The sequence below is a fragment of the Musca domestica genome, unplaced genomic scaffold, assembly GCF_030504385.1.
Source record: "Musca domestica strain aabys unplaced genomic scaffold, Musca_domestica.polishedcontigs.V.1.1 29, whole genome shotgun sequence".
Lineage (NCBI taxonomy): Eukaryota > Metazoa > Arthropoda > Insecta > Diptera > Muscidae > Musca > Musca domestica.
The window spans coordinates 6,088,482-6,108,968 of NW_026712296.1; the positions used below are offsets into that span (position 1 = coordinate 6,088,482).

Here is a 20,487-nt window from a genome sequence, read left to right on the forward strand (position 1 = left end):
AGTCGATTTATTGGGGATATACGAAAACTGTATACTGTAGTATCCATTACGGACTTTAAATACCAAATTTGAAACAATTCCTTTTAAAAATGTCGCTAAAATCATTAAAGTAGCGAATATCGGGAGGTACCGTTACATGGGGGCTATACGAAGTCGTGGGCCTGCATAGGAAATTTTTTGCCATAAGTTGTAGTACCCTTTGTAGGTTGTAGTACCCTTCCAATACGAAATTTGAAACGATTCCGGTTAATAATATTGCTGAAATCATCAAAATACCGTCTATCGGGAGGTAGCTAAATAATGTCGCTAAAATCATGAAAATATCGAATTTCGGGAGGTGCCGTTATATTGTACGAAAACGTGGACCGACATATCCCTATTTACGAACTTAATCTTCCTACTGGTAAACTTGGCATGTATGCAAAATGTTATCTCAATTCTTTCGAAAGATAGAGTGTTTGCAACAGACAGACAGACGGACGGACATCGCTAGATCGTCGTAGAATTGATCCATATCCAGATTATATATACTTTGTAGGGTCTATTTTGAATATTTCGAGGAGTTACAAACGGAATGACAAAGTTAATGTACCCTCTGGAGGGTATAAAAAGTACTGATAACATTGTACTCAGATGTGTTTTAGTTTTATACGACTTTTGGTATGAAAATGGGCAATATAACTGTACCGGAAGATTTAAAGTTTTATGAGTGCTTTAGTCATAATTTGCTCTAAATTGGGAGTATGTGTTCGCTATATGTAGAAAATGTGAACCGTTCTGGGGAAGGTACCACATGGAGTTGTCCGTTCTATCCATTCTTGATACCAGTTTTTGTATTGGTAAAAGTATTGGGATGTGTGAAATCTGAAGACAATGGGACTCTTATTTCACATTTTATAAGAGAGACGATTATTCTACATTTTTACCCTTTGTGAGGGAGGTGCTTGCAGGAGTGAACCGATATTTCCCATCTTCACACTACATCTTGTGTTGGTAAAAATATTGAGATCTGTGAAGTTTGAAGACAATATGATTCTTATTTCACATTTTGTAAAAGTTATAATTATCCAAAATTTTGACTCTTTGTGGGGGATGTACATGAACGAGTGTGCTGATATGGGGTCATTTTCGCACCTGACCTAGCAATCTTTTCTTCTTCTATATAGTTCATTATTTTCTGTGAAAAATTTGATCTGTTGTGGAGGAGGTGCCAGAAGGGGTGGACCAATATTATCCATCTCCGAACTCAATATAAGTTTGACCAAACTATTACGATGTACTGAATTTGGACCAAATCGGATTCTTCCTTCTAGAGTTATCATGCGCACCAAACAGTCAGACGACAGAGAGATGAACGAACGGACGGACGAATACCCCTAGATAGTCCAAATGTCCTGAAACGGATTTGGTCCAAAAATACTTTTTGTCTAAACCCGTTCTTTCATGAGCCACATTTTCGATGTATCAACAATATATACCCTCATTACCCGGAGCTGAGGGTGTTCTCATTAGCCATGTGGCTGAGAGTATAAAAATTTGCAAACAGATGGTCCACGTCTTCGCATAGGCCCCAGTGAAACGGTATTTTGATGATTTTAGCAGTATTTTTTAACATTTTTTTTCTAAATTCCTTCCAAATGGTGGAGGGTATTAAAGATTCGGTTCGACTGAACTTAACTACTTTTTACCATGTTTCCGTTTTGAAAGGTTTGCTATAACATTTTTTCTATTTGAATATAAGTATATACGAGTGTGTAAACATTTTTTTTTTACTTTGTAAACATTTAATATAAATATATTTGCATGAAAACAGGTGTATTTGTTGCCATTCAAAGATTTTAATATATTTTATTCGATATTAAAAAATACGATTTGCCCTTTGGGAATAAAAGCACTTGTATTTGATGAACAATCTTGTAAATATCTTAGCAAGGCAAAGACATTTATTGGAGAACATTTTTTATTTAAATGCATTTTGAAGTGAAACATCACTTCAATTGATGAAGTACTTTACTAACGTTATCGCATTTGTATGAGGCCGGTATTGTCTTTAATTTTTGCGAAGGTTGCTATGGAAATGAATATTTGCGAAACTGCTTTAGGATAAAGCACACTGATAGAGAGGTGCAAAATAAAAATAAATAATAAAAAATAAAATAAATTGCGAAATCGATATATAAAATCTATATCTATATCTATAAAAGAGGAAAATGTTTGTTTGTTTGTTTGTAATTTATGGACTCGAAAACCGCTGAATAGATTTTCCTGAAAATTTCCATATATACTGCAACACCGCCTGAAAGTAACATAGGCTATATACATTTTTGAATTTCCACTTGGAACTGGAGATATAGCATCAGAATCGGAAGTACCTCCCAAAAATTTAGATTTTATATGCACATAACGGAATTTGGAACAAAAATAAGTTTGCCAAATTATATTGTAATCGGTTCAGATTTGGATATAGCTCCCATATATATTTTCGACTGATTTCGTTCATTTGATGCCTCAAACACAATATGAATGTTCGATTCCAATGAAATTTGGAATGTGTGACGGGATTTAATCCGAAAATAGATTTGTCAAATTATATTGAAATCGGTTCAGATTTGGATATAGCTCCCATATATACACGCTATGTATCTCTAATTTCAATGAAATTTGGAATGTGTAGCGGAAATTAAAACAAATATACATTTGTCAAATTATATTAAAATCGGTTCAGATTTGGATATAGCTCTCATATATATTTTCGACAGATTTCATGTATTTTATGTACCATACACTATATGTATGTTCGATTCCAAAGAAATTTGGAATATGTAACGGGATTGATTAGAAAATAAATTAGTTAAATTATATTAAAATCCGTTCAGATTTGGATATAGCTCCCATATATATTTTCCGCCGATTTCACATATTTGATGCACAAAACACGATACGTATTTCCGATTCCAATGAAATTCGGCATGAGTGGCTAAATTTGGTACAAAAATAAATTTGACAAATTATATTCAAATACGCCCAGATTCGATTATAGCTCCCATATATATACTCAGCCGATTTCACATATTTGATGCACCCAAAGCGAGGAGACAAAATCTGGCACCAGAAAAAATTGCCAAAATATATTGAAATCAGTTGAGGTTTGGATATAGCTAACATATAAATTTCGGCCGATTTCATACATGTTATGCACCAAACATGATATATATAACCGATACCAATGAAATTCAGAATGTGTGGCGGAATTTGGTTACAATAATAAATGTGACAAATTAATTGGAAATTAGTTAGGATTTGGATATAGCTCCCATATATATATTATCGGCCGATTTCACATATTTGATGCACCAATTTCAATGAAATATGAAAGGTGTGGCGGAATTTGGTGCAAAAGTAATTTTTTTTTTAAATTATATTTAAATCGGATCAGATTGGGATATGATTTTAATAAGAACCCACAATGCCTTAGGCTAACACTAAAAAACAACACAACAATTGATTTGAAATACGCTTATTACGGCGAAGTATGTTGCTATCTCGAATTCACTAATTGCAATAGAAATTCCACTCAACTTCAAAAGATTGCAGTTTACTGCACGCTTGGTATTTGCTATGAAATAAATAAATCCGAAGGACTGCTTTTCTAATGGTTTTGGTTATTTACGCATTAAAGTAGTGCAATAATTTTTTTTTTTTTTACTTTTTAAATTTGTTTTTTTTTTAACCAACATTTATTCGTAAATAAAATTTTGAATGCATATAAAATCAAAAGGGGTAGCGAAGCGCACCGGGTTCAGCTAGTATAATATAAATATCGAAAAATCGCCGTAAATTATAGCAACTAAGCTTGACATTTTTTAAGAGAAGGAAGCGAGATAGACCCAAAATCTTCATAGAATCACCTTCTGAGTTGGTTTATGCATGTCAGTCAGAAGCAAGTACATCATATTTGGAGAAAATCGTTTCAGATATAGCTCCCATATACACTTTTCATCCGATTTCTTGTTTAAGTCCCTCACATGCGTAATATACACTCCAAAATAATGATATTTGGTGCCGGGCATCAGATACTGCTCGAAAAAACGTATGCCAAATTTTAACGAGATCGGTTATTGCTTCGATTTTACCGTTATTGCTAATCATATATGCGATATCAGCCCAAATTGAATAGATCTTTTCATATTCAGCCCAATTGAACAATTTGGTGAACATCGGTCCGGTATATTTATTGCACCAATAAAAATGTTATGAGATAAAAAAAACTGCAACTAAATCAAACGCAATAATGTTTACATTTTTTTTTTCTTTAATTGAATGAAAGCAAAAATATCGGAAATAGCATCAAATCTTAGAATTTAGATTTGTTCGAATTGGTCACCTGTGGCAATTATGGCCTTCAAACGGCCAATGAAACCGTCAAACGCTGCCCGAAAGTTGAACTGCGGTATTTTGGCCCATTCCTGGGGAAGTGCTTGCTTGTGGTGATCGACTCTTTGATATATTTTAGTGCCAACCTTGCTTTCCAAAATACTTCAGACACAATAGTCTAAAGGATTGGTATCCGGAGATTTTGGTGGCCATTATGCGCTGGAAATGAAGGGAGCAATCTCATTTTATAAAAATTCTTGGGTGGTGCGTGCTGAGTGCGTTGGTGCTGAGTACTGTTGCGATGGTCCAAGGTCTGCGGCCGGCGCTTAAGTTTTGGTGGCCTACCGAAAGTGCACATTTCAGCTGACCTTTTTGGCAAGTAAACACGATCATTTTGTTTGTTTACAAACTGCTGGACAACGAATGTTTCCTCATCGGAGAAAACCAAATTCGGCAGTTCACCACTTTCGGCCAAGCGAAGCAAATCTTTAGCTCTTTTGAGTCTATTTCCTTTCTGTTGCGGTGTAAGTTCTTGCACATTTTGGAATTTTAAATAACTTTACCCCGAGCTCATTATTCAATATTTGCGGAATGGAATATTGCGATATGTTCAGCTCACGAGAAGCGATCAAGTCGCTTCATTACTTTTCGAACCATTTCTACTTATGTTGCTGTTTTCTTCCGTCCACTTCCTTGGCATTGGGCTACGCTACCAGTATCACGGTAACGAGCATTGGTACGAGACACAAAAGATTTATTCACATTTAAATGCTGGAGTGCTCTAACGATAGCCACTTGTGGTTTTCCACCCAAATATAAAGAAATCACACTAACAAGCTTGAATTCCATCACGAATAACTTTTTTCTGGAGAATTCTTACCAAAATGCTTTTGTACGCTTGTAAGCGATATAATGAGCTGTCACTGGATTAATTTTAACAGATGTTGGACGAGTGGCTTAGAAATGACAGCAGTCTGAAGTTGGTTGCGGTTTTTCCATCTCACCCTGTATCATGCACTATATAGCAATGTTGTGATCTAATCCCATAAATTCCCAATATAAAGGTTTTTGTTAAGTAAGCTCTACTAAATACGCATATGTAGGGTAACATATAGTCGGCCCCGCCTGACTTTTGATCTTTCCTTACTGGTTAATTAACATCAAATTTCACAAAAATTCCATTGATCAAAAATCGACAAGCACCCGTTACAAACTTCTACCACAACATTTCTTAAAATTCTATTGAAATAGAAGACCACGTTGAAAATGATGCCATGAAGGATTGTGGTTACTTGGATTCTACTCTCCTTTTAAGAAATAAAGCACGAGCATAAATCATCTATTTTATAGCATATCATTAAATGTCACACACCATTATCTAGGACAGATTAAGGTTATAGCAATTGTCACAAAAATTTAAATATTCATATATATATATATATATATATATATATTGGTGAAAATATAAAAGAAAGGTTATTAAACTTTATGATTCGTAAAATATCATAATAAAAATATACTGGCATAAACAACCAAAATGTCACATCATAAAAGGATGGCGCAACATGAGTCTCTTATGCCTCCATCATGGAGTAGAGGCCATGACTAATTTGTTTGCTAACACTTGAGAGTAAAAAAAAAAATTAAAAAAAAAACATTTTCACATACAACCAACGGGGGTCATAAACCAAACAAATCATTTCGGTTGTCCATCCAACCGAACAGTTGGTCAGACCGCAGTAAAAACGGGACAACATAAAAAGGACTCTGTGTGTATTCGTATTTTGAAAATTTGTGAACCACAATTTATTCAGTTCATCAATGGTTGGTTAAATGCTGAGATTTTTTGCGGTTTATGTCATTGTTCTTCTTTTTGTTTTTTTCAATACGTTGTGATAACTTATTTGAGCATCCAAAAAAGAATGTTTTATTCTACAAATAGAGAAAATGTGTCATGAAATAAATAAAATATTTATAAATAAAATATTTTAAACACATACAAAAAAGTATTCCCGCCATCAACAGACACTCACTTCATATACCAGTTGTCTCTGGCGCAAAATAATGTCGATAGAAACATGTATAAATAAAATATATGGGTTAATGGTGACTGGCTATAACGGCTGAAGTCAGAATTTTGAACTGTTGCATGTGGGCCAGTATTGGTGGGTAGGCTTGTAATATTCCTGCATTCCTGGACATTAGTTCTATCGCTTCATGACATGGCTTGAAACTATCTAATATACAGGTTGAGATGACCAACCAACTTCAGACTGCTTTCACTTCTAAGCCACTCGTCCAACTGCCTTTAAAATTATTCAAGTGACAGTTCGTTATATTGTTTACAAGCGAACAAAAGCATTTTGGTGGGAATTTTCCAGAAAAAAATTTATTCACCCTGTACATATAGGTCACTCATGAAATTCCATCAAAAACGTGCATATGTACTTTGAATGTTTGTATTTTAAAATGTTGCTACGCAAAATTAATCGTTTAAAAAACAATTGTATATAAATTATTTGTGATTTATGGATAGAATGTATTTGAAAGCAACGTAGACAAATAATAGAATCCAAATAATGGAACTTGGAAATGGCAGTGGCCATATAATTCCAGTTTGCGTCTACCTATAAATGCAAACCAGATAAGAAAATCTAAGTTTAAATACAATTGATTAATTTATTATTTCATTGTTTTATTGTTTTATTCAGCACATTTGATATGTCCTTGTAAAAAACACGGACATCATAAATAATCGAGCCTACGTATTTTATAGAAATGGTATCATTTATTATTTCTTTTTTATATGGAAACTTAGAAATATGCAAATATATATAATTTATGTATAACAAGTACGCAAAGGCTATAGTCGTTCCGGGCCGACCATGTGATACCCTACTACACTACAATATGTTAGAAGGCCCTTTATGTCCCAACCCATTTTGGAAGATTTCGCTTTTGAAATTATGTCACGGAGCACTGACCAGATATTACCCTTAGCATTTTGAACAGGGACATTTGCCCAATATTTACACACTCCGTCGTGCTGTTAGTTGTTGTGGTCCATTTTATAGCTAAATATAATCCAGTGGTCATCCAAACTGCTTCGATTCTTCCCTGTCCTTAACTCTCTTCTTAAGCGTGTCGATTGGCTTCCATTGTGTGATCAGGAATACTTTTCTGGTTTTGGTTCATTTAAACACCCAAATATATTGCGGACATCTTTGAAAACAATAGGCCCAACCCTTCTGAGCCTAACCCTACCCTAGTGAAAATTTTATGAGGATTGGACGATAATTGCAATCCGTAAATAATATCCCCAACCAGTGTTGTAAGGTGAAAAATCAAAATAATATTACAAAACAAACACTTCAATATTATAAGTCAAATTAAAAAAAATCGCATGCGATAAAAATATGAAAAATAAAAAAATGTCACAAAATACTACAAAATCTGTCCAGCCATTCTTGAGATATAAGCATTCTCTCCTTTGTATACATACATTGTATATATTTCGTTATATATATCCGATATAATTACTATCTGCATCTACGTAACGGTCGGGATTGACCCGTTCGTCTTTTTGTAATTTCGCCGGGACTAAAAATATTCGCGGTTTAATGGAAAATTTGACTTTCATTTAACACAAATGTTATGGTATATTTCACCCACTAAATATTACCCGATGACCACCAAAATTTGAAGACTTCTGCCCAGCCATAAGCTCTAGCCACATACTAACTCCCGCTTCGATTGGTCCATAATTGCGACCAGTAGAGCAACTGCAAAATCAGGAAAGCAATAGGGTTCTATTCTGATTCTAGCCCCACCTCCATTCTAAATTTCGTGAAGATCGGGCCGTAATTGCGACCTGTAGAGTGATTACAAATTAACTTGGACTCGACTTAGCTCGGCGATATAGGAAGATCCATATATACTTTCCTATATGGGAAAGCAATATTTCGAGGTGTTACATAATTTCTGGCCCAATCAAACGTATAATACCCCCAACACATAGTGTTGTAGGGTATAACAAATAGTAATAAAAAGTATATATTTTTTTCGAAAAAAATTGCTAAAAAATATTTAAATAATTTATAACCAATTTAAAATATAAGTAATCGAGCCTACGTATTTTATAGAAATGGCCTCATTTATTGTTTATATTCTTATCGAAAAAATTTGCTAAAAAATTATTTAAATGATTAATAACCAATTTAAAATATTCACTTCCTATATATTTGATATATTAGAATCAGAGATGAGCATAATGCACTGTATTTTTAGTGCACTAATAATTTCACCAACACATATATAAACAATTCTCTTTCAGAGAGTAAAGTACTCGAAGAACTCCCTGTGTGGATTTTCAGACAATTCCGTTGGAAAATGTGGCTAAAATCGTCAAAATGCCGAATGTCGGTATCGTGTCCATCTTCGAACTTGACCTGCCTGCAGTCAAAAGACTGATCTGTGCAAAAAATTAGCTTCCTAACTTTATTCGTGTTGACTTTAGCGTGATTTCAACAGAAGGACAGGGCTGAATCGCCTTAGAATTTTACGCTGATCAAAAATATATATACTTTGTTATGTCTAAAATAATTATTTCGATGAGTTACAAACGGAATGACAAACTTAATATACCCTCCATGCTATGTATGGTGGAGGGTATAAAAATCTCAAACCACGGCCAAAGGCCGGCTACTTATAAAAATTATGAACTTTAGGTGCAGGACATAACCAGAGGAGAAAATATACATTTTTTCGCACACCCACATACGTACTCAATATTAAAGAGATTATGTCCGCAACTTTCTGGAGATTGTGACATAACCCCTATAATGGAATGGGGATTATATCCAAGAAAAAAAAAAAACGGTCATAAAAACAATAGAGTGGCAGATATAACCCCCATAATTTAATTTAATTATTATTAATTATTTTTGTAAGTAGTCCCCACAGCAAATGGTCATATTCCCCACTTTATTATGGGAACTATGATCTTTTTTCGGTGTGGGGATTATGTCCGGGATTTTCTATTTTAAATAAAAGTGTAAATGGGGGTGGCCAACCTAATCCGCAAAGGTCAGGCGATGCCACAAACCTCGAAATATTGGTAAGGGTCAGAATAAAAACGTGAAATGGACCAGCAAGAGATTTGTCTGATTTTGTAGTCTCTCATGTCATAATTATATACCAATTGGCATCTAACTTTGCTTGAGTTTAGAGTTGAAAACAGCGAAGAAGCGCACTTTTTGGGGTTGACACAGCACAGCTGATGAAATGGACCATACCTTTGGTGTGAAATATCCATTTTTCAAACACAATATTTTATCTTGTTTAAATTTTGTGAATATTTTTTGATTGTCTATTTTGGCATTTCGATTTATTTGTGTTGGAGTTAATTGAACCAAAATTTGCATATAGAAAAAAGCTCTTTTTGTTTACTTACTTACGAAAACCAAAAATTCTATATTTCTGTCATTTGCCTTGCAATTGGAAGAAAAATAAATTTGCTGAACAGACTATATATATTTTCGTTTCACACATGTATAAAACCCAGTTTCGTTTTTATTATTTGTTTCAGCTTTCAATAACCAACTTGGAGACTTATCCCTCAAAACTAATCAAGAAAGTTTTACCAAGAGTCAATTGTAATCGTACATACCTGCGGGATGCATACAAATTCATACAGAAGGAAGAGGTAAGATAACCATTTTAAGTAATATTCAAAGACAAACAGTCAGTTTTAACTCTCAAATATGGGTAAAATGTTTCAAAAAAACGTCAACTAAAGGAAAAACTCTCAACTGTGCACTGTTTTTAATTAGCTTTTAAATATTTGGGTCCATAAATGTTTGAAAATCACCACTACATATATTACCAGAGGAAAAATTCTTTTATTCCGTATAAGTTTTAATGTATAAATTTTAATTTAATGTATGGGTTTCTTTGTTGTAGTGCTGGTAGATGTAATGTAAAAATGTATTCAATCATATATATCTTGTTTCAATTTCAGAAATTATGGCCAAAAATATTTCCGGAAATTATGTTAATGGATTATCTATTTAGCGGCGAAAGGCAAATACCAACAGATTTTGCTGTCTTGATTATATCATCTCTTATAGATTTGCAGGAAGATTTTAGGTATTTTGTAAAACGTGCATTTCTGCGATATTTGTTAAGGTAAGTAGAAAACTAAGTGTAAAAGTAAATTCGTTATTATTATTATTATTATTATTATTATTATTATTATTATTATTATTATTATTATTATTATTATTATTATTATTATTATTATTATTATTATTATTATTATTATTATTATTATTATTATTATTATTATTATTATTATTATTATTATTATTATTATTATTATTATTATTATTCTTATTATTATTATTAATATTATTATTATTATTATTATTATTATTATTATTACTATTATTATTATTATTATTATTATTAATATTATTATTATTATTATTATTATTAATATTATTAAAAAACGGAGCTAAGTTCAGCCGTGTCGAACTTTTAATATTCTCCACCATTTTGAAGGAACTTGAACAATTTCTAAAAAAATCCGTCGAAAAATACTGCTCAAAGGCCGTTATATGGGCCCTATAAGAAGACGTGGGCCTGCATATAAAGTTTTTTGTCATAGGCTGCAGCACCCATTCAAACTTTAAATACGACAAGGATATTATGTCTTTTTGTATTTGTTTGTAACATGGAGAAGGAAGAGAGATATGTCCATAGTTAATTTTGAGGATCTTCAGGTAAGGTAACATTTTCCAGGCGAGGTAACATTTTCCAAACAATATTTGTTTGGCCCAAGGACGAACCCAATTGAATTTGGTGAGGATCAGTTCAAAATTAGATATAGCCCCCATATTTCAACCGATTTCGGGTTAATTGTGCACCAAATGGACAATATCAGTCCAAATGACCTAAATTTTTGTACATCCGAACGAATTCAGTATAGAAGCCTGTATAATAAATCTGAATCGGTTCAGATATACCTATAGCTCTCATGTATATGCTTCATCCTATTTGGTGTTTAAGTCCCTCACATTTTTAATATGCACTCCGCTAGAATTATATATTTGTACCAGATATCAGATGCAGCCCTCTATATCTCCATACAACCTATTCCCAATATTCGGTATTTTGATGATTTTATCCACATTATTTACCGGGACGGTTTCAAATTTCGTATTTTAAGATCTTACTTCCTACGACATAAAAATTGCAAATGCAGGCCCTTGTCTTTATATAGAACGGTACCTCCAAAAGTTAGGAATTTTGATGATTTTAAAGACATTATAGACCGGAATTGTTTCAAATTATTTCATAGAACAGTCAATGACAGAAAATTGTCTATACAGGTTCACTCATTAATATAGCCCCACATAATGATACCTCCCTTAATTCGGTGTTTTGGTGATTTTATCGACATTTTTACCGGGATCGTTCCAAATTTCATATTTAAAGTTCGTAATAGGCACTACAACCTATGACGTAAAATTGTCTATATTGGTCCACGTCTTCATATAGCCCACATATAAGGCACCTCCCTTCATTCGGTAGTCTGATGATATAAGCAATATTATTCACCCGAACTGTTTCAAATTTCGTATTTAAACTTAGTAATGAAAACTGCAGCCTATGATATCAAAAATTACTTATGAAGGTTTTCCTTTGAGTCGTATTTGTCGACGGATTTTTGGAAATATTTCAAGTTTCTTGAAAATGGTGGAGGCTGTTAAAATTTAAGCCCGGCCGAACTTATCTGCTTTTTAACTTGATAATACTTTTATTATCTATTTAGTTTAAATTTCCTAAAATATGCCCTTAGTCCACACCGTAACTATAAATGATGCTCGTATTTAAATTTCATATATCTAGCTTGACTTCTTTGCAAAACTATTTTAGTTGTTGACTCCATTAGAAAAAAAAACCTTCAACATGTCTTCCACCTATGAATTGTATTAAGAAGAAGATGTCTTCTTGTATAGAAATGATAATTTGATCATTTTATTTGCTTTATAACATTAAATACTCCAGTTCCAAATAAATTTCACTTTAAATTAGTTATCATAATGAACTGCGTTTTTCATTTTGTTTAAACTTCTTTAAAGCTCTCCTCTAGAACGTAAACGATTGCAATTGGTGGCTGAGCCGCCAGAGTTTCCCATAATGACTATCCGGGCTCCCGTGCCATGGAAGGTTTATGTGCAATTAGCACGAAATCATTTGGATCAAGTGCTAATGACTACACATCCCGTTATTAGAGCTCTCAACTTGCTTTGGCATCAACTGTAAGTAGTATTTTCTTCTGCTATATTTTTATTTTTTACCTTTTTCTTATTACTTCTGGCAAAATGTTTTGCCAAGTTGTGGTGACATTTACACATGTAGTCTCTGGCCAACTAAAAGTTAATATTGTTATTTATGTCTTCTCTTTCTCTGCGTCACGCAACGGACCTTGCCTTTATTCTGTTCCTTCGTGTACGAATCACTACTTGACCGGTATATCCGGTACCTTGTAACCTGCATCCCGTGTCGGTGTGGATGTGTGCGTGTGTTGAACGAAACAAAAAAGATACCATGATTTAGTCATTGTCGACGTATCTCAGATAGTTTTACGTGATGTGCCCATGAATGCCGATGAGTTAATAAAATTTGTCCAAGAAAGTTGCGATACCATTCGTGAGGTAAGTGACAGGTAGTAGCTCTATAATTGTACGACATTTACAGGATACAAGTGGACAAATTACATGACTCTGGTCGTTGGTCTAACTCATTGATGATGATGATGACGGTTTTTTGTTTGAGACTATAATCTAATGTTTGAAATGACTTTAGCCATTTCCTTGATACCCATTTATGTTGTGATCTTCTTTTGTCTGTAGCTACTTCTTAACGACTGGATACCACGCTGTGCAGATATATTGGATGTAATGCGTAAAACATGGAAAGACTTAATTCCAATGCGTGGCAGCCATGGTGGCCGTGCTGCTGTCTTATTTCGATGTGTTCACGCCCTAATGTCTCTTCAGTTGGAGGGTTTAATAACCAGAAGTTTAACGTATTTATATAAAACTTTATGCGATTATATGGTAAGTTTTATCAGCTTGATTACTGCTGGTGCTATCAACTTTGGACGAAACTTTTCATCGCTTGATTGTCTTGTTCATTAACTAGGCTGGTAATGATATTGAAAAGTACAATATGTACGACGCTAAACTTAAGCGTAGACCGTTGATGACGTTGATTGTTTCTGTAATTGGCGTTCACTTCGACAATCCGGAAAGAGTTGACTTCCCACCGAAAAGTAAGACGCCACAAATATATGAAGAACAAGAGGATGACGATGCTAATCCGTTTCAAAGTAAAGCCGGTGGTCAATTTATTGAACAGGTAATAATGACAAAACATAATTAAAAAACATTAGGTTTGCAGGAGTGGGGAATGAGAAAATGGAAGAGAAAAGTTTAATTTGAAATTATTCTTGTAAATAATGTCGCTACAATCATGAAAATAACGAATATAGGGAGGTACCGGTATATGGGGCTATACGAAAATCATGGACTGATATGGTCCATTTACGAACTTAACCTGCCTACTAGCAAAACATGTATGCAACCTTATATCTCAATTCGTTCGAAAGATAACGTGATCAAAACAGACCGGCAGGCATACAGACGGACATCCCTAAATCGACTTAGAATTTTACGCAGATCAAGAATAAATATACTTGTTAGGTCTAACTGGAGTATTTCGAGGAGACAATGTTAATATACCCTCCATAGCATGGTTGAGGGTATAAAAGGCAGATCCAATATATCTATTAATTTCGTTTTCTTTTACTTTCTTGCACAGGGTCAAGTATATCTCAATGATACATCAAAAATAGTTTTATTTACTTTCTCTGCATTTACAGCCGACACCTGATGAAGATTGTGTAGCCTGTTTTCTTCTGAATAATTGGGGAAAATTACATGCATTTCCTTACATCGGGACTTTGCCAAATATATTTATTGATATTTTCAAACGTATACTAAAAGTGGGCTATAAACTACCTCGTCTGGAGTATGTGATGTCAAGAGGTAATTTTGCAATTTCCATGTAACTCTGATCTACATAGATATAATTGATTGTCATATGTTTCCATAAAAGATCCCGACACATTTGGTTATTTGCATTGTATCCATGAAACACATCCAGACATGCTAAATTTATACGAAAAAATCACCACCATCGTGAAAAATAATTGGAGAGGACCAATTGTTTACCTGCTGCCCATCTACAAATATTATTACGTGTTATTGGCAAATAAAATTCAACCGATTGTTGAGAAAATCTTTACCCAAAATATTCTTCCGGACCTGGTGGTAAGTAAGACATAATATATATATTTTTTTTAAATTGGAAAATCTATATATACTATACATATTCGACGTGGGCGGCATAAATTACATTTATTCGTGATCAACTATTTCTACTATTTCCTTTTTTTTTGTGATCGCCAATGCTGAAATCGTCACAATATTTTTTGCATTAAATTCCATATACTTTCCTAACTAATACTCTTCGCCTCCCCCAAAATAATAAATGCAACCAAATAAATTGTAAATTAAATTCCTGTTTAACTTAGACGTCTACGCTGTTAATTGCAATTTACGAATTTTCGTTGTCATTTGATTTTTAGCTGTTGAATTTTCATAATTAAATTTTATATTAATTCCACGCGTCATTGAACATAATTAATTTTAAATAAAGTAATTAAACTTATTTTGTATGTAATTTGCCAGTAAAATTCACAACATAGGGCAAACCATTAAACGATACTTGTCACGGCAATCTGCGTGTGGCAATTACCCGGTGCTTAAATTGACTACTCACGGTGGCGATGACAAGGAAAAGAATTGCATTTGAACTTAAATATGCATGTTTGAGGGTTTTTTAAATTAACAACAACAATTTAGAGGCAGCGGGTTTTTTTTATAGAAAAAACGCATGTGGTTCTATATCTCAGCTCTCCAAAATTAATTTTAACATACCTAATTTTAACTTGAATTACTACAGTAGGTGGGTTTTCATTATTACTATCCACTTATTTTTCCATTTTATATTCTTATGATCTATGACTTAAAAAAATACTTGTAGATATTGTACAGTACAGATCCTCTGGTTTAAACACCCCCCATTTCTCACGATTTTAAGTATTTTGAAGATTTTAGACAAATTTGCTATTTTAAACGCGTTAGAGGTATATCATCAGATTCGGAATTAGAATCGTTTTAACTCCAATATTCAGACTGTGTGCTGAAGATTTAGGCGTATCGAAGGCCAAGCAACAATTTTGTACTAAATGAAGTTGTTTTGGGAATGTTGGCAGTTGGCAGACTATTCTCAAATATATTACTTTTTAAATTATTTGGTTCAATTTAAATTTTTCAGAGTAGATACTTTTTCAACTAGAATCCGGCTTAAGTGAAATTATTGAACGAAGTCAACTATGAGATCTAGTTTATTATTACTCTGTGGTTAAAGCTGTCATTATTATCCATCCATTACCCCTTAAACCCCAATAAATATCTAACATTTAAATATCTCGTAAAGAGCTATAAGATATTATATAGGACAAAAAGGATTTATTAAACAGCGCAACACACAAATAATTTCAGATATATTATATTATGAAAGTGGAGCTAACATGTAAAAAGCAGTTAAGTTCGACCGAAACTAAATTTCTATACCCTCCCCCATTTGGAATGTAACTCATATGAAAATATGTCTGCAAATGCTGTTATTAGGAACATCAAACCCAGTTTCAAACAATTCTGTAAAAAAGTTTCCTACAATCATCTATAAAAAAGTTTTATATAAGCAGAAGAACTAAATAAGGAACTCAAATGCTGAGTTTTTATTAATTCTGTTAAAAAATGTGGCTAAAATCTATATCTATAAATGAGGAAAATGTTTGTATGTTTGTTTGTTTTTTATTTTATGGACTCGAAAACCGCTGAATAGATTTTCCTGAAAATTTCCATATATACTGCAACATCGCCTGAAAGTAACATAGGCTATATACATTTTTTGAATTTCCACTTGGAACTGGAGATATAGCATCAGAATCGGAGGTATCTCCCAAAAATTTTGATTTTATATGCACATATCTATTGATTGGTTGAAGATACAGTCTCCAAATTTGGAATACGTAACGGAATTTGGAACAAAAATAAGTTTGCCAAATTATATTGTAATCGGTTAAGATTTGGATATAGCTCCCATATATATTTTCGACCGATTTCGTTCATTTGATGCCTCAAACACAATATGAATGTTCGATTCCAATTATCTTTGGAATGTGTGACGGGATTTAATCCGAAAATAAATTTGTCAAATTATATTGAAATCGGTTCAGATTTGGATATAGCTCCCATACATATTTTCGGCCGATTTCAAGCATTTGGTGCACCAAACACGCTATGTATGCCCAATTTCAATGAAATTTGAAACGTGTGATAGATTTTATCTAAAGAATTGATTTCCCAATTTATATTGAAATCGGTTCAGATTTCCATATAGCTCCCATATACATTTTCGGCCGATTTCATGTATTTGGTGGACCAAACACGATATGTATTTCCAATTGTAATGAAATTTAAAATAAGTAACGGAATTGGGAGCCAAAATGAATTTGTCAAATTAAATTGAAATCGGTTCAGATTTGGATATAGCTCCCACATATATTTTCGACCGATTTCATGTATTTGATGCACCATACACGATAAGTATGTTCGATTCCAAAGAAATTTGGAATATGTAACGGGATTTTGATTAGAAAATAAATTAATCAAATTATATTAAAATCTGTTCAGATTTGGATATAGCTCTCATATATATTTTCGACTGTTTTCATGTATTGTATTCACAAAACACGATACGTATTTCCGATTCCAATGAAATTCGGCATGAGTGGCTAAATTTGGTACAAAAATAAATTTGACAAATTATATTCAAATACGCTCAGATTTGATTATAGCTCTCATATATATACTCAGCCGATTTCACATATTTAATGCCCCCAAAGCGAGAGAGACGAAATCTGGCACCAGAAAAAAATTGCCAAATTATATTGACATCAGTTTAGGTTTGGGTATAGCTAACATATATATTTCGGGCGATTTCCTACATGTTATGCACCAAACATGATATATATGACCGATACCAATGAAATTCAGAATGCGTGACGGAATTTGGTTACAATAATAAATGTGACAGATTAATTGGAAATTAGTTAAGATTTAGATATAGCTCCCATGTGGCGGAGTTTGGTGTAAAAGTATTTTTTTTTAAATTATATTTAAGTCGGATCAGCGAAGTATGTTGCTATCTCGAATTCACTAATTGCAATAGAAATGCCACTCAACTTCAAAAGATTGCAGTTTACTGCACGCTTGGTATTTGCTATGAAATAAATAAATCCGAAGGACAAACCCTTCGTGTATGTATGTCATGTTACTGCTTTTCTAATGGTTTTGGTTATTTACGCATTAAAGTATTGCAATAATTTTTTTTATACCCTACACCACATAGTGGTAAGGGTATTATGTCTTTGTGCATTTGTTTTTTAACATGGAGAAGGAAACGAGATAGACCCATAGTTACTTTTGAGAACCTTCATAGAATCACTTTCTGAGTCAATTTATGCATGTCAGTCCGTCTGTCCGTCCGTCCGTCCGTCCGTCTGTCCATGTATTCTTGTGAACAAAATGCAGGTCGCATTTATTATCCGATTGAGATGAAATTTTCCAAACAATATGTTTTTGGCCCAAGGACGAACCCTATTGAAATTGGTGAGAATCGGATCAAATTTAGATATAGCTCCCATATATATCTTCATCCGATTTCGGGTTAAATGTGCACCAAATGTCCACTATCAGTCCAAATTATCTGAATTTTGGCACACCCAACCGAGTTCGGCCTAGAAGCAAGTATATCAAATTTGGGGAAAATCGGTTCAGATATAGTTATAGCTCCCATATATATCTTTCATCCGATTTGATCTTTAAGTCCCTCACATTCCTACTATGCACTCCACAACCGTGATATTTGGTACCAGGTATTAGATGGAGCACAGAAATAGCTGTTTTAAAATTTATCAAAATCGGTTCAGATTTGGATATAGCTCCCATATATATCTTCATCCGATTTCGGGTTAATTGACCACCAAATGGCCAATATCAGCCCAAATGGCTCGAATTTTGGCACATGTGACCGAGATTAGCCTTAAAGCAAATACAACAAATTTGGAGAAAATCGGTTCAGAAACAGCTATAGCTCCCATATATATGTTTTATCCGATTTGGTGTTTAAGCCTCTCACATTCGTAATATGCACTCCACAAGAATGATATTTGGTCCCAGATATAAGATATAGCCCAGAAATAGATGTTTGTAATTTTATCGAAATCGGTTCAGATTTGGATATGGCTCCCATATATATCTTCATCCGATTTCAGGTTAAATGTGCACCAAATGGCCAATACAAGTCCAAATGGACTGAATTTTAGTACATCGGACCAAATTCAGCCTAGAAGCAAGTATGTCAAATTTAGTGAAAATCGGTTCAGATATAGATATAGCAACCATATATATGTTTCATCCGATTTGGTCTTTAAGTCCCTCACATTCGTAATATACACTCCACCGGAATGATATTTGGTACCAGATATCAGATAAAGCCCAAAAACAGGTGATTTTAATTTTATTAAAATCTGTTCCGATTTGGATATGCCTCCCATATATATCATCATCCGATTTCGTGTAAATTGTGCATCAAATGGCCAATATCAGCCCAAATGGCATGAATTTTCGTACATAAGACCGAATTCAGTCTAGAAGCTAATACGTCAAATTTGGAGAAACCCGGTTCAGAGATAGCTATAGTTCGTAAAATGCACGATAGAATTAGATAGATTTTGATTTTGTACCAAATACCTCATAGAGCTCTGAAATGCCCTGTATAAACCTTTTTACGAGAGCTCTACTAAATATGCATAGTGGTGTAGGGTATCATATAGTCGGCCCCGCCCGACTTTTGAGCTTTCCTTACTGGTTTAATTTTTAAATTTGTTTTTTTTTTAACCAACATATATTCGTAAATAAAATTTTGAATGCATATAAAATCAAAAGGGGTAGCGAAGCGCACCGGGTTCAGCTAGTAGTCTATATACTGAATTCGGAAAGTACCTTTATATGGGGGCTATAGGAAAACGTGGAACTCTTCAAGCTTTTACAATACCAAATATCAAATTTAAAGTAATTACCGATCATTAGGAAGTTTCGCTATATTGGAGTTATACCGAAACGTGAACGTTACGAATAACTAAACAATAAATTTGAAACACTTCCGTTTTGAAATATGGCTCAAATTCAATATTGACTGAATATTTCTTGGTAACCTTTTATGAGGGTGGAATTATATAGAAAATGTTCTGCTACAGAAGGTGGAATATCATATAAACTCAAAATACTGAATTTCAAGCTATTCCGAAAACTGTGGCTAAATATACCGAATATAGTCGGCTACCTCTATATGGGTGCTATAGGAAAACGTGAGCCTATATAGACCATATTCCGTCGCAGTACGTACAACTCATTATAACATCCAAATACCGAATTTTAACTGTTCCTTTAGAAATTATCAAGATACCGAATATGGGACAATGTTCCGCCATACTAATTAGAACCCATTATAAACTCCAAATATCGAATACTTGAAAATGTGATATAAATATCTAAAAATACAATTATCTGGAGGCTATACGAAGACGTCGAACTTGATCTGACCAATTCATTGGAATCTGGTATACATAGCGTGCTTGGTGCATCAAATTTATAAAATCGGGCGAAAAAATATATTGGAGCTTTGTCTAAATCTGTACCGATTTCAATGTAACTTGACAAATTTACGAAATTCCGTCATTCACTTCAAATTTCAAACACATATCGTGTTTATTGCATGAAATACACAAAATCGGAAGAAAATATATATGGGAGTTATACCCAAACCTCAACCGATTTTAATAAATTTGGC

The 20,487-nt window shown here is 33.5% G+C and overlaps 1 protein-coding gene across 1 annotated transcript in view; it reads left to right on the forward strand.

The window, feature by feature from the left end:
• The window catches only part of LOC101896759 (dynein axonemal heavy chain 3), a 204,434-nt gene that overhangs the window by 14,257 nt on the left and 169,690 nt on the right, over window positions 1–20,487 (forward strand). Inside the window, exons 9-16 of the mRNA XM_059124418.1 lie at window positions 9,962–10,078; window positions 10,394–10,560; window positions 12,519–12,698; window positions 12,983–13,094; window positions 13,293–13,499; window positions 13,585–13,800; window positions 14,324–14,489; window positions 14,560–14,774. Of these exons, the coding sequence (XP_058980401.1) occupies window positions 9,962–10,078; window positions 10,394–10,560; window positions 12,519–12,698; window positions 12,983–13,094; window positions 13,293–13,499; window positions 13,585–13,800; window positions 14,324–14,489; window positions 14,560–14,774 (1,380 nt within the window). The remainder of the gene's footprint in view (window positions 1–9,961; window positions 10,079–10,393; window positions 10,561–12,518; window positions 12,699–12,982; window positions 13,095–13,292; window positions 13,500–13,584; window positions 13,801–14,323; window positions 14,490–14,559; window positions 14,775–20,487) is intronic.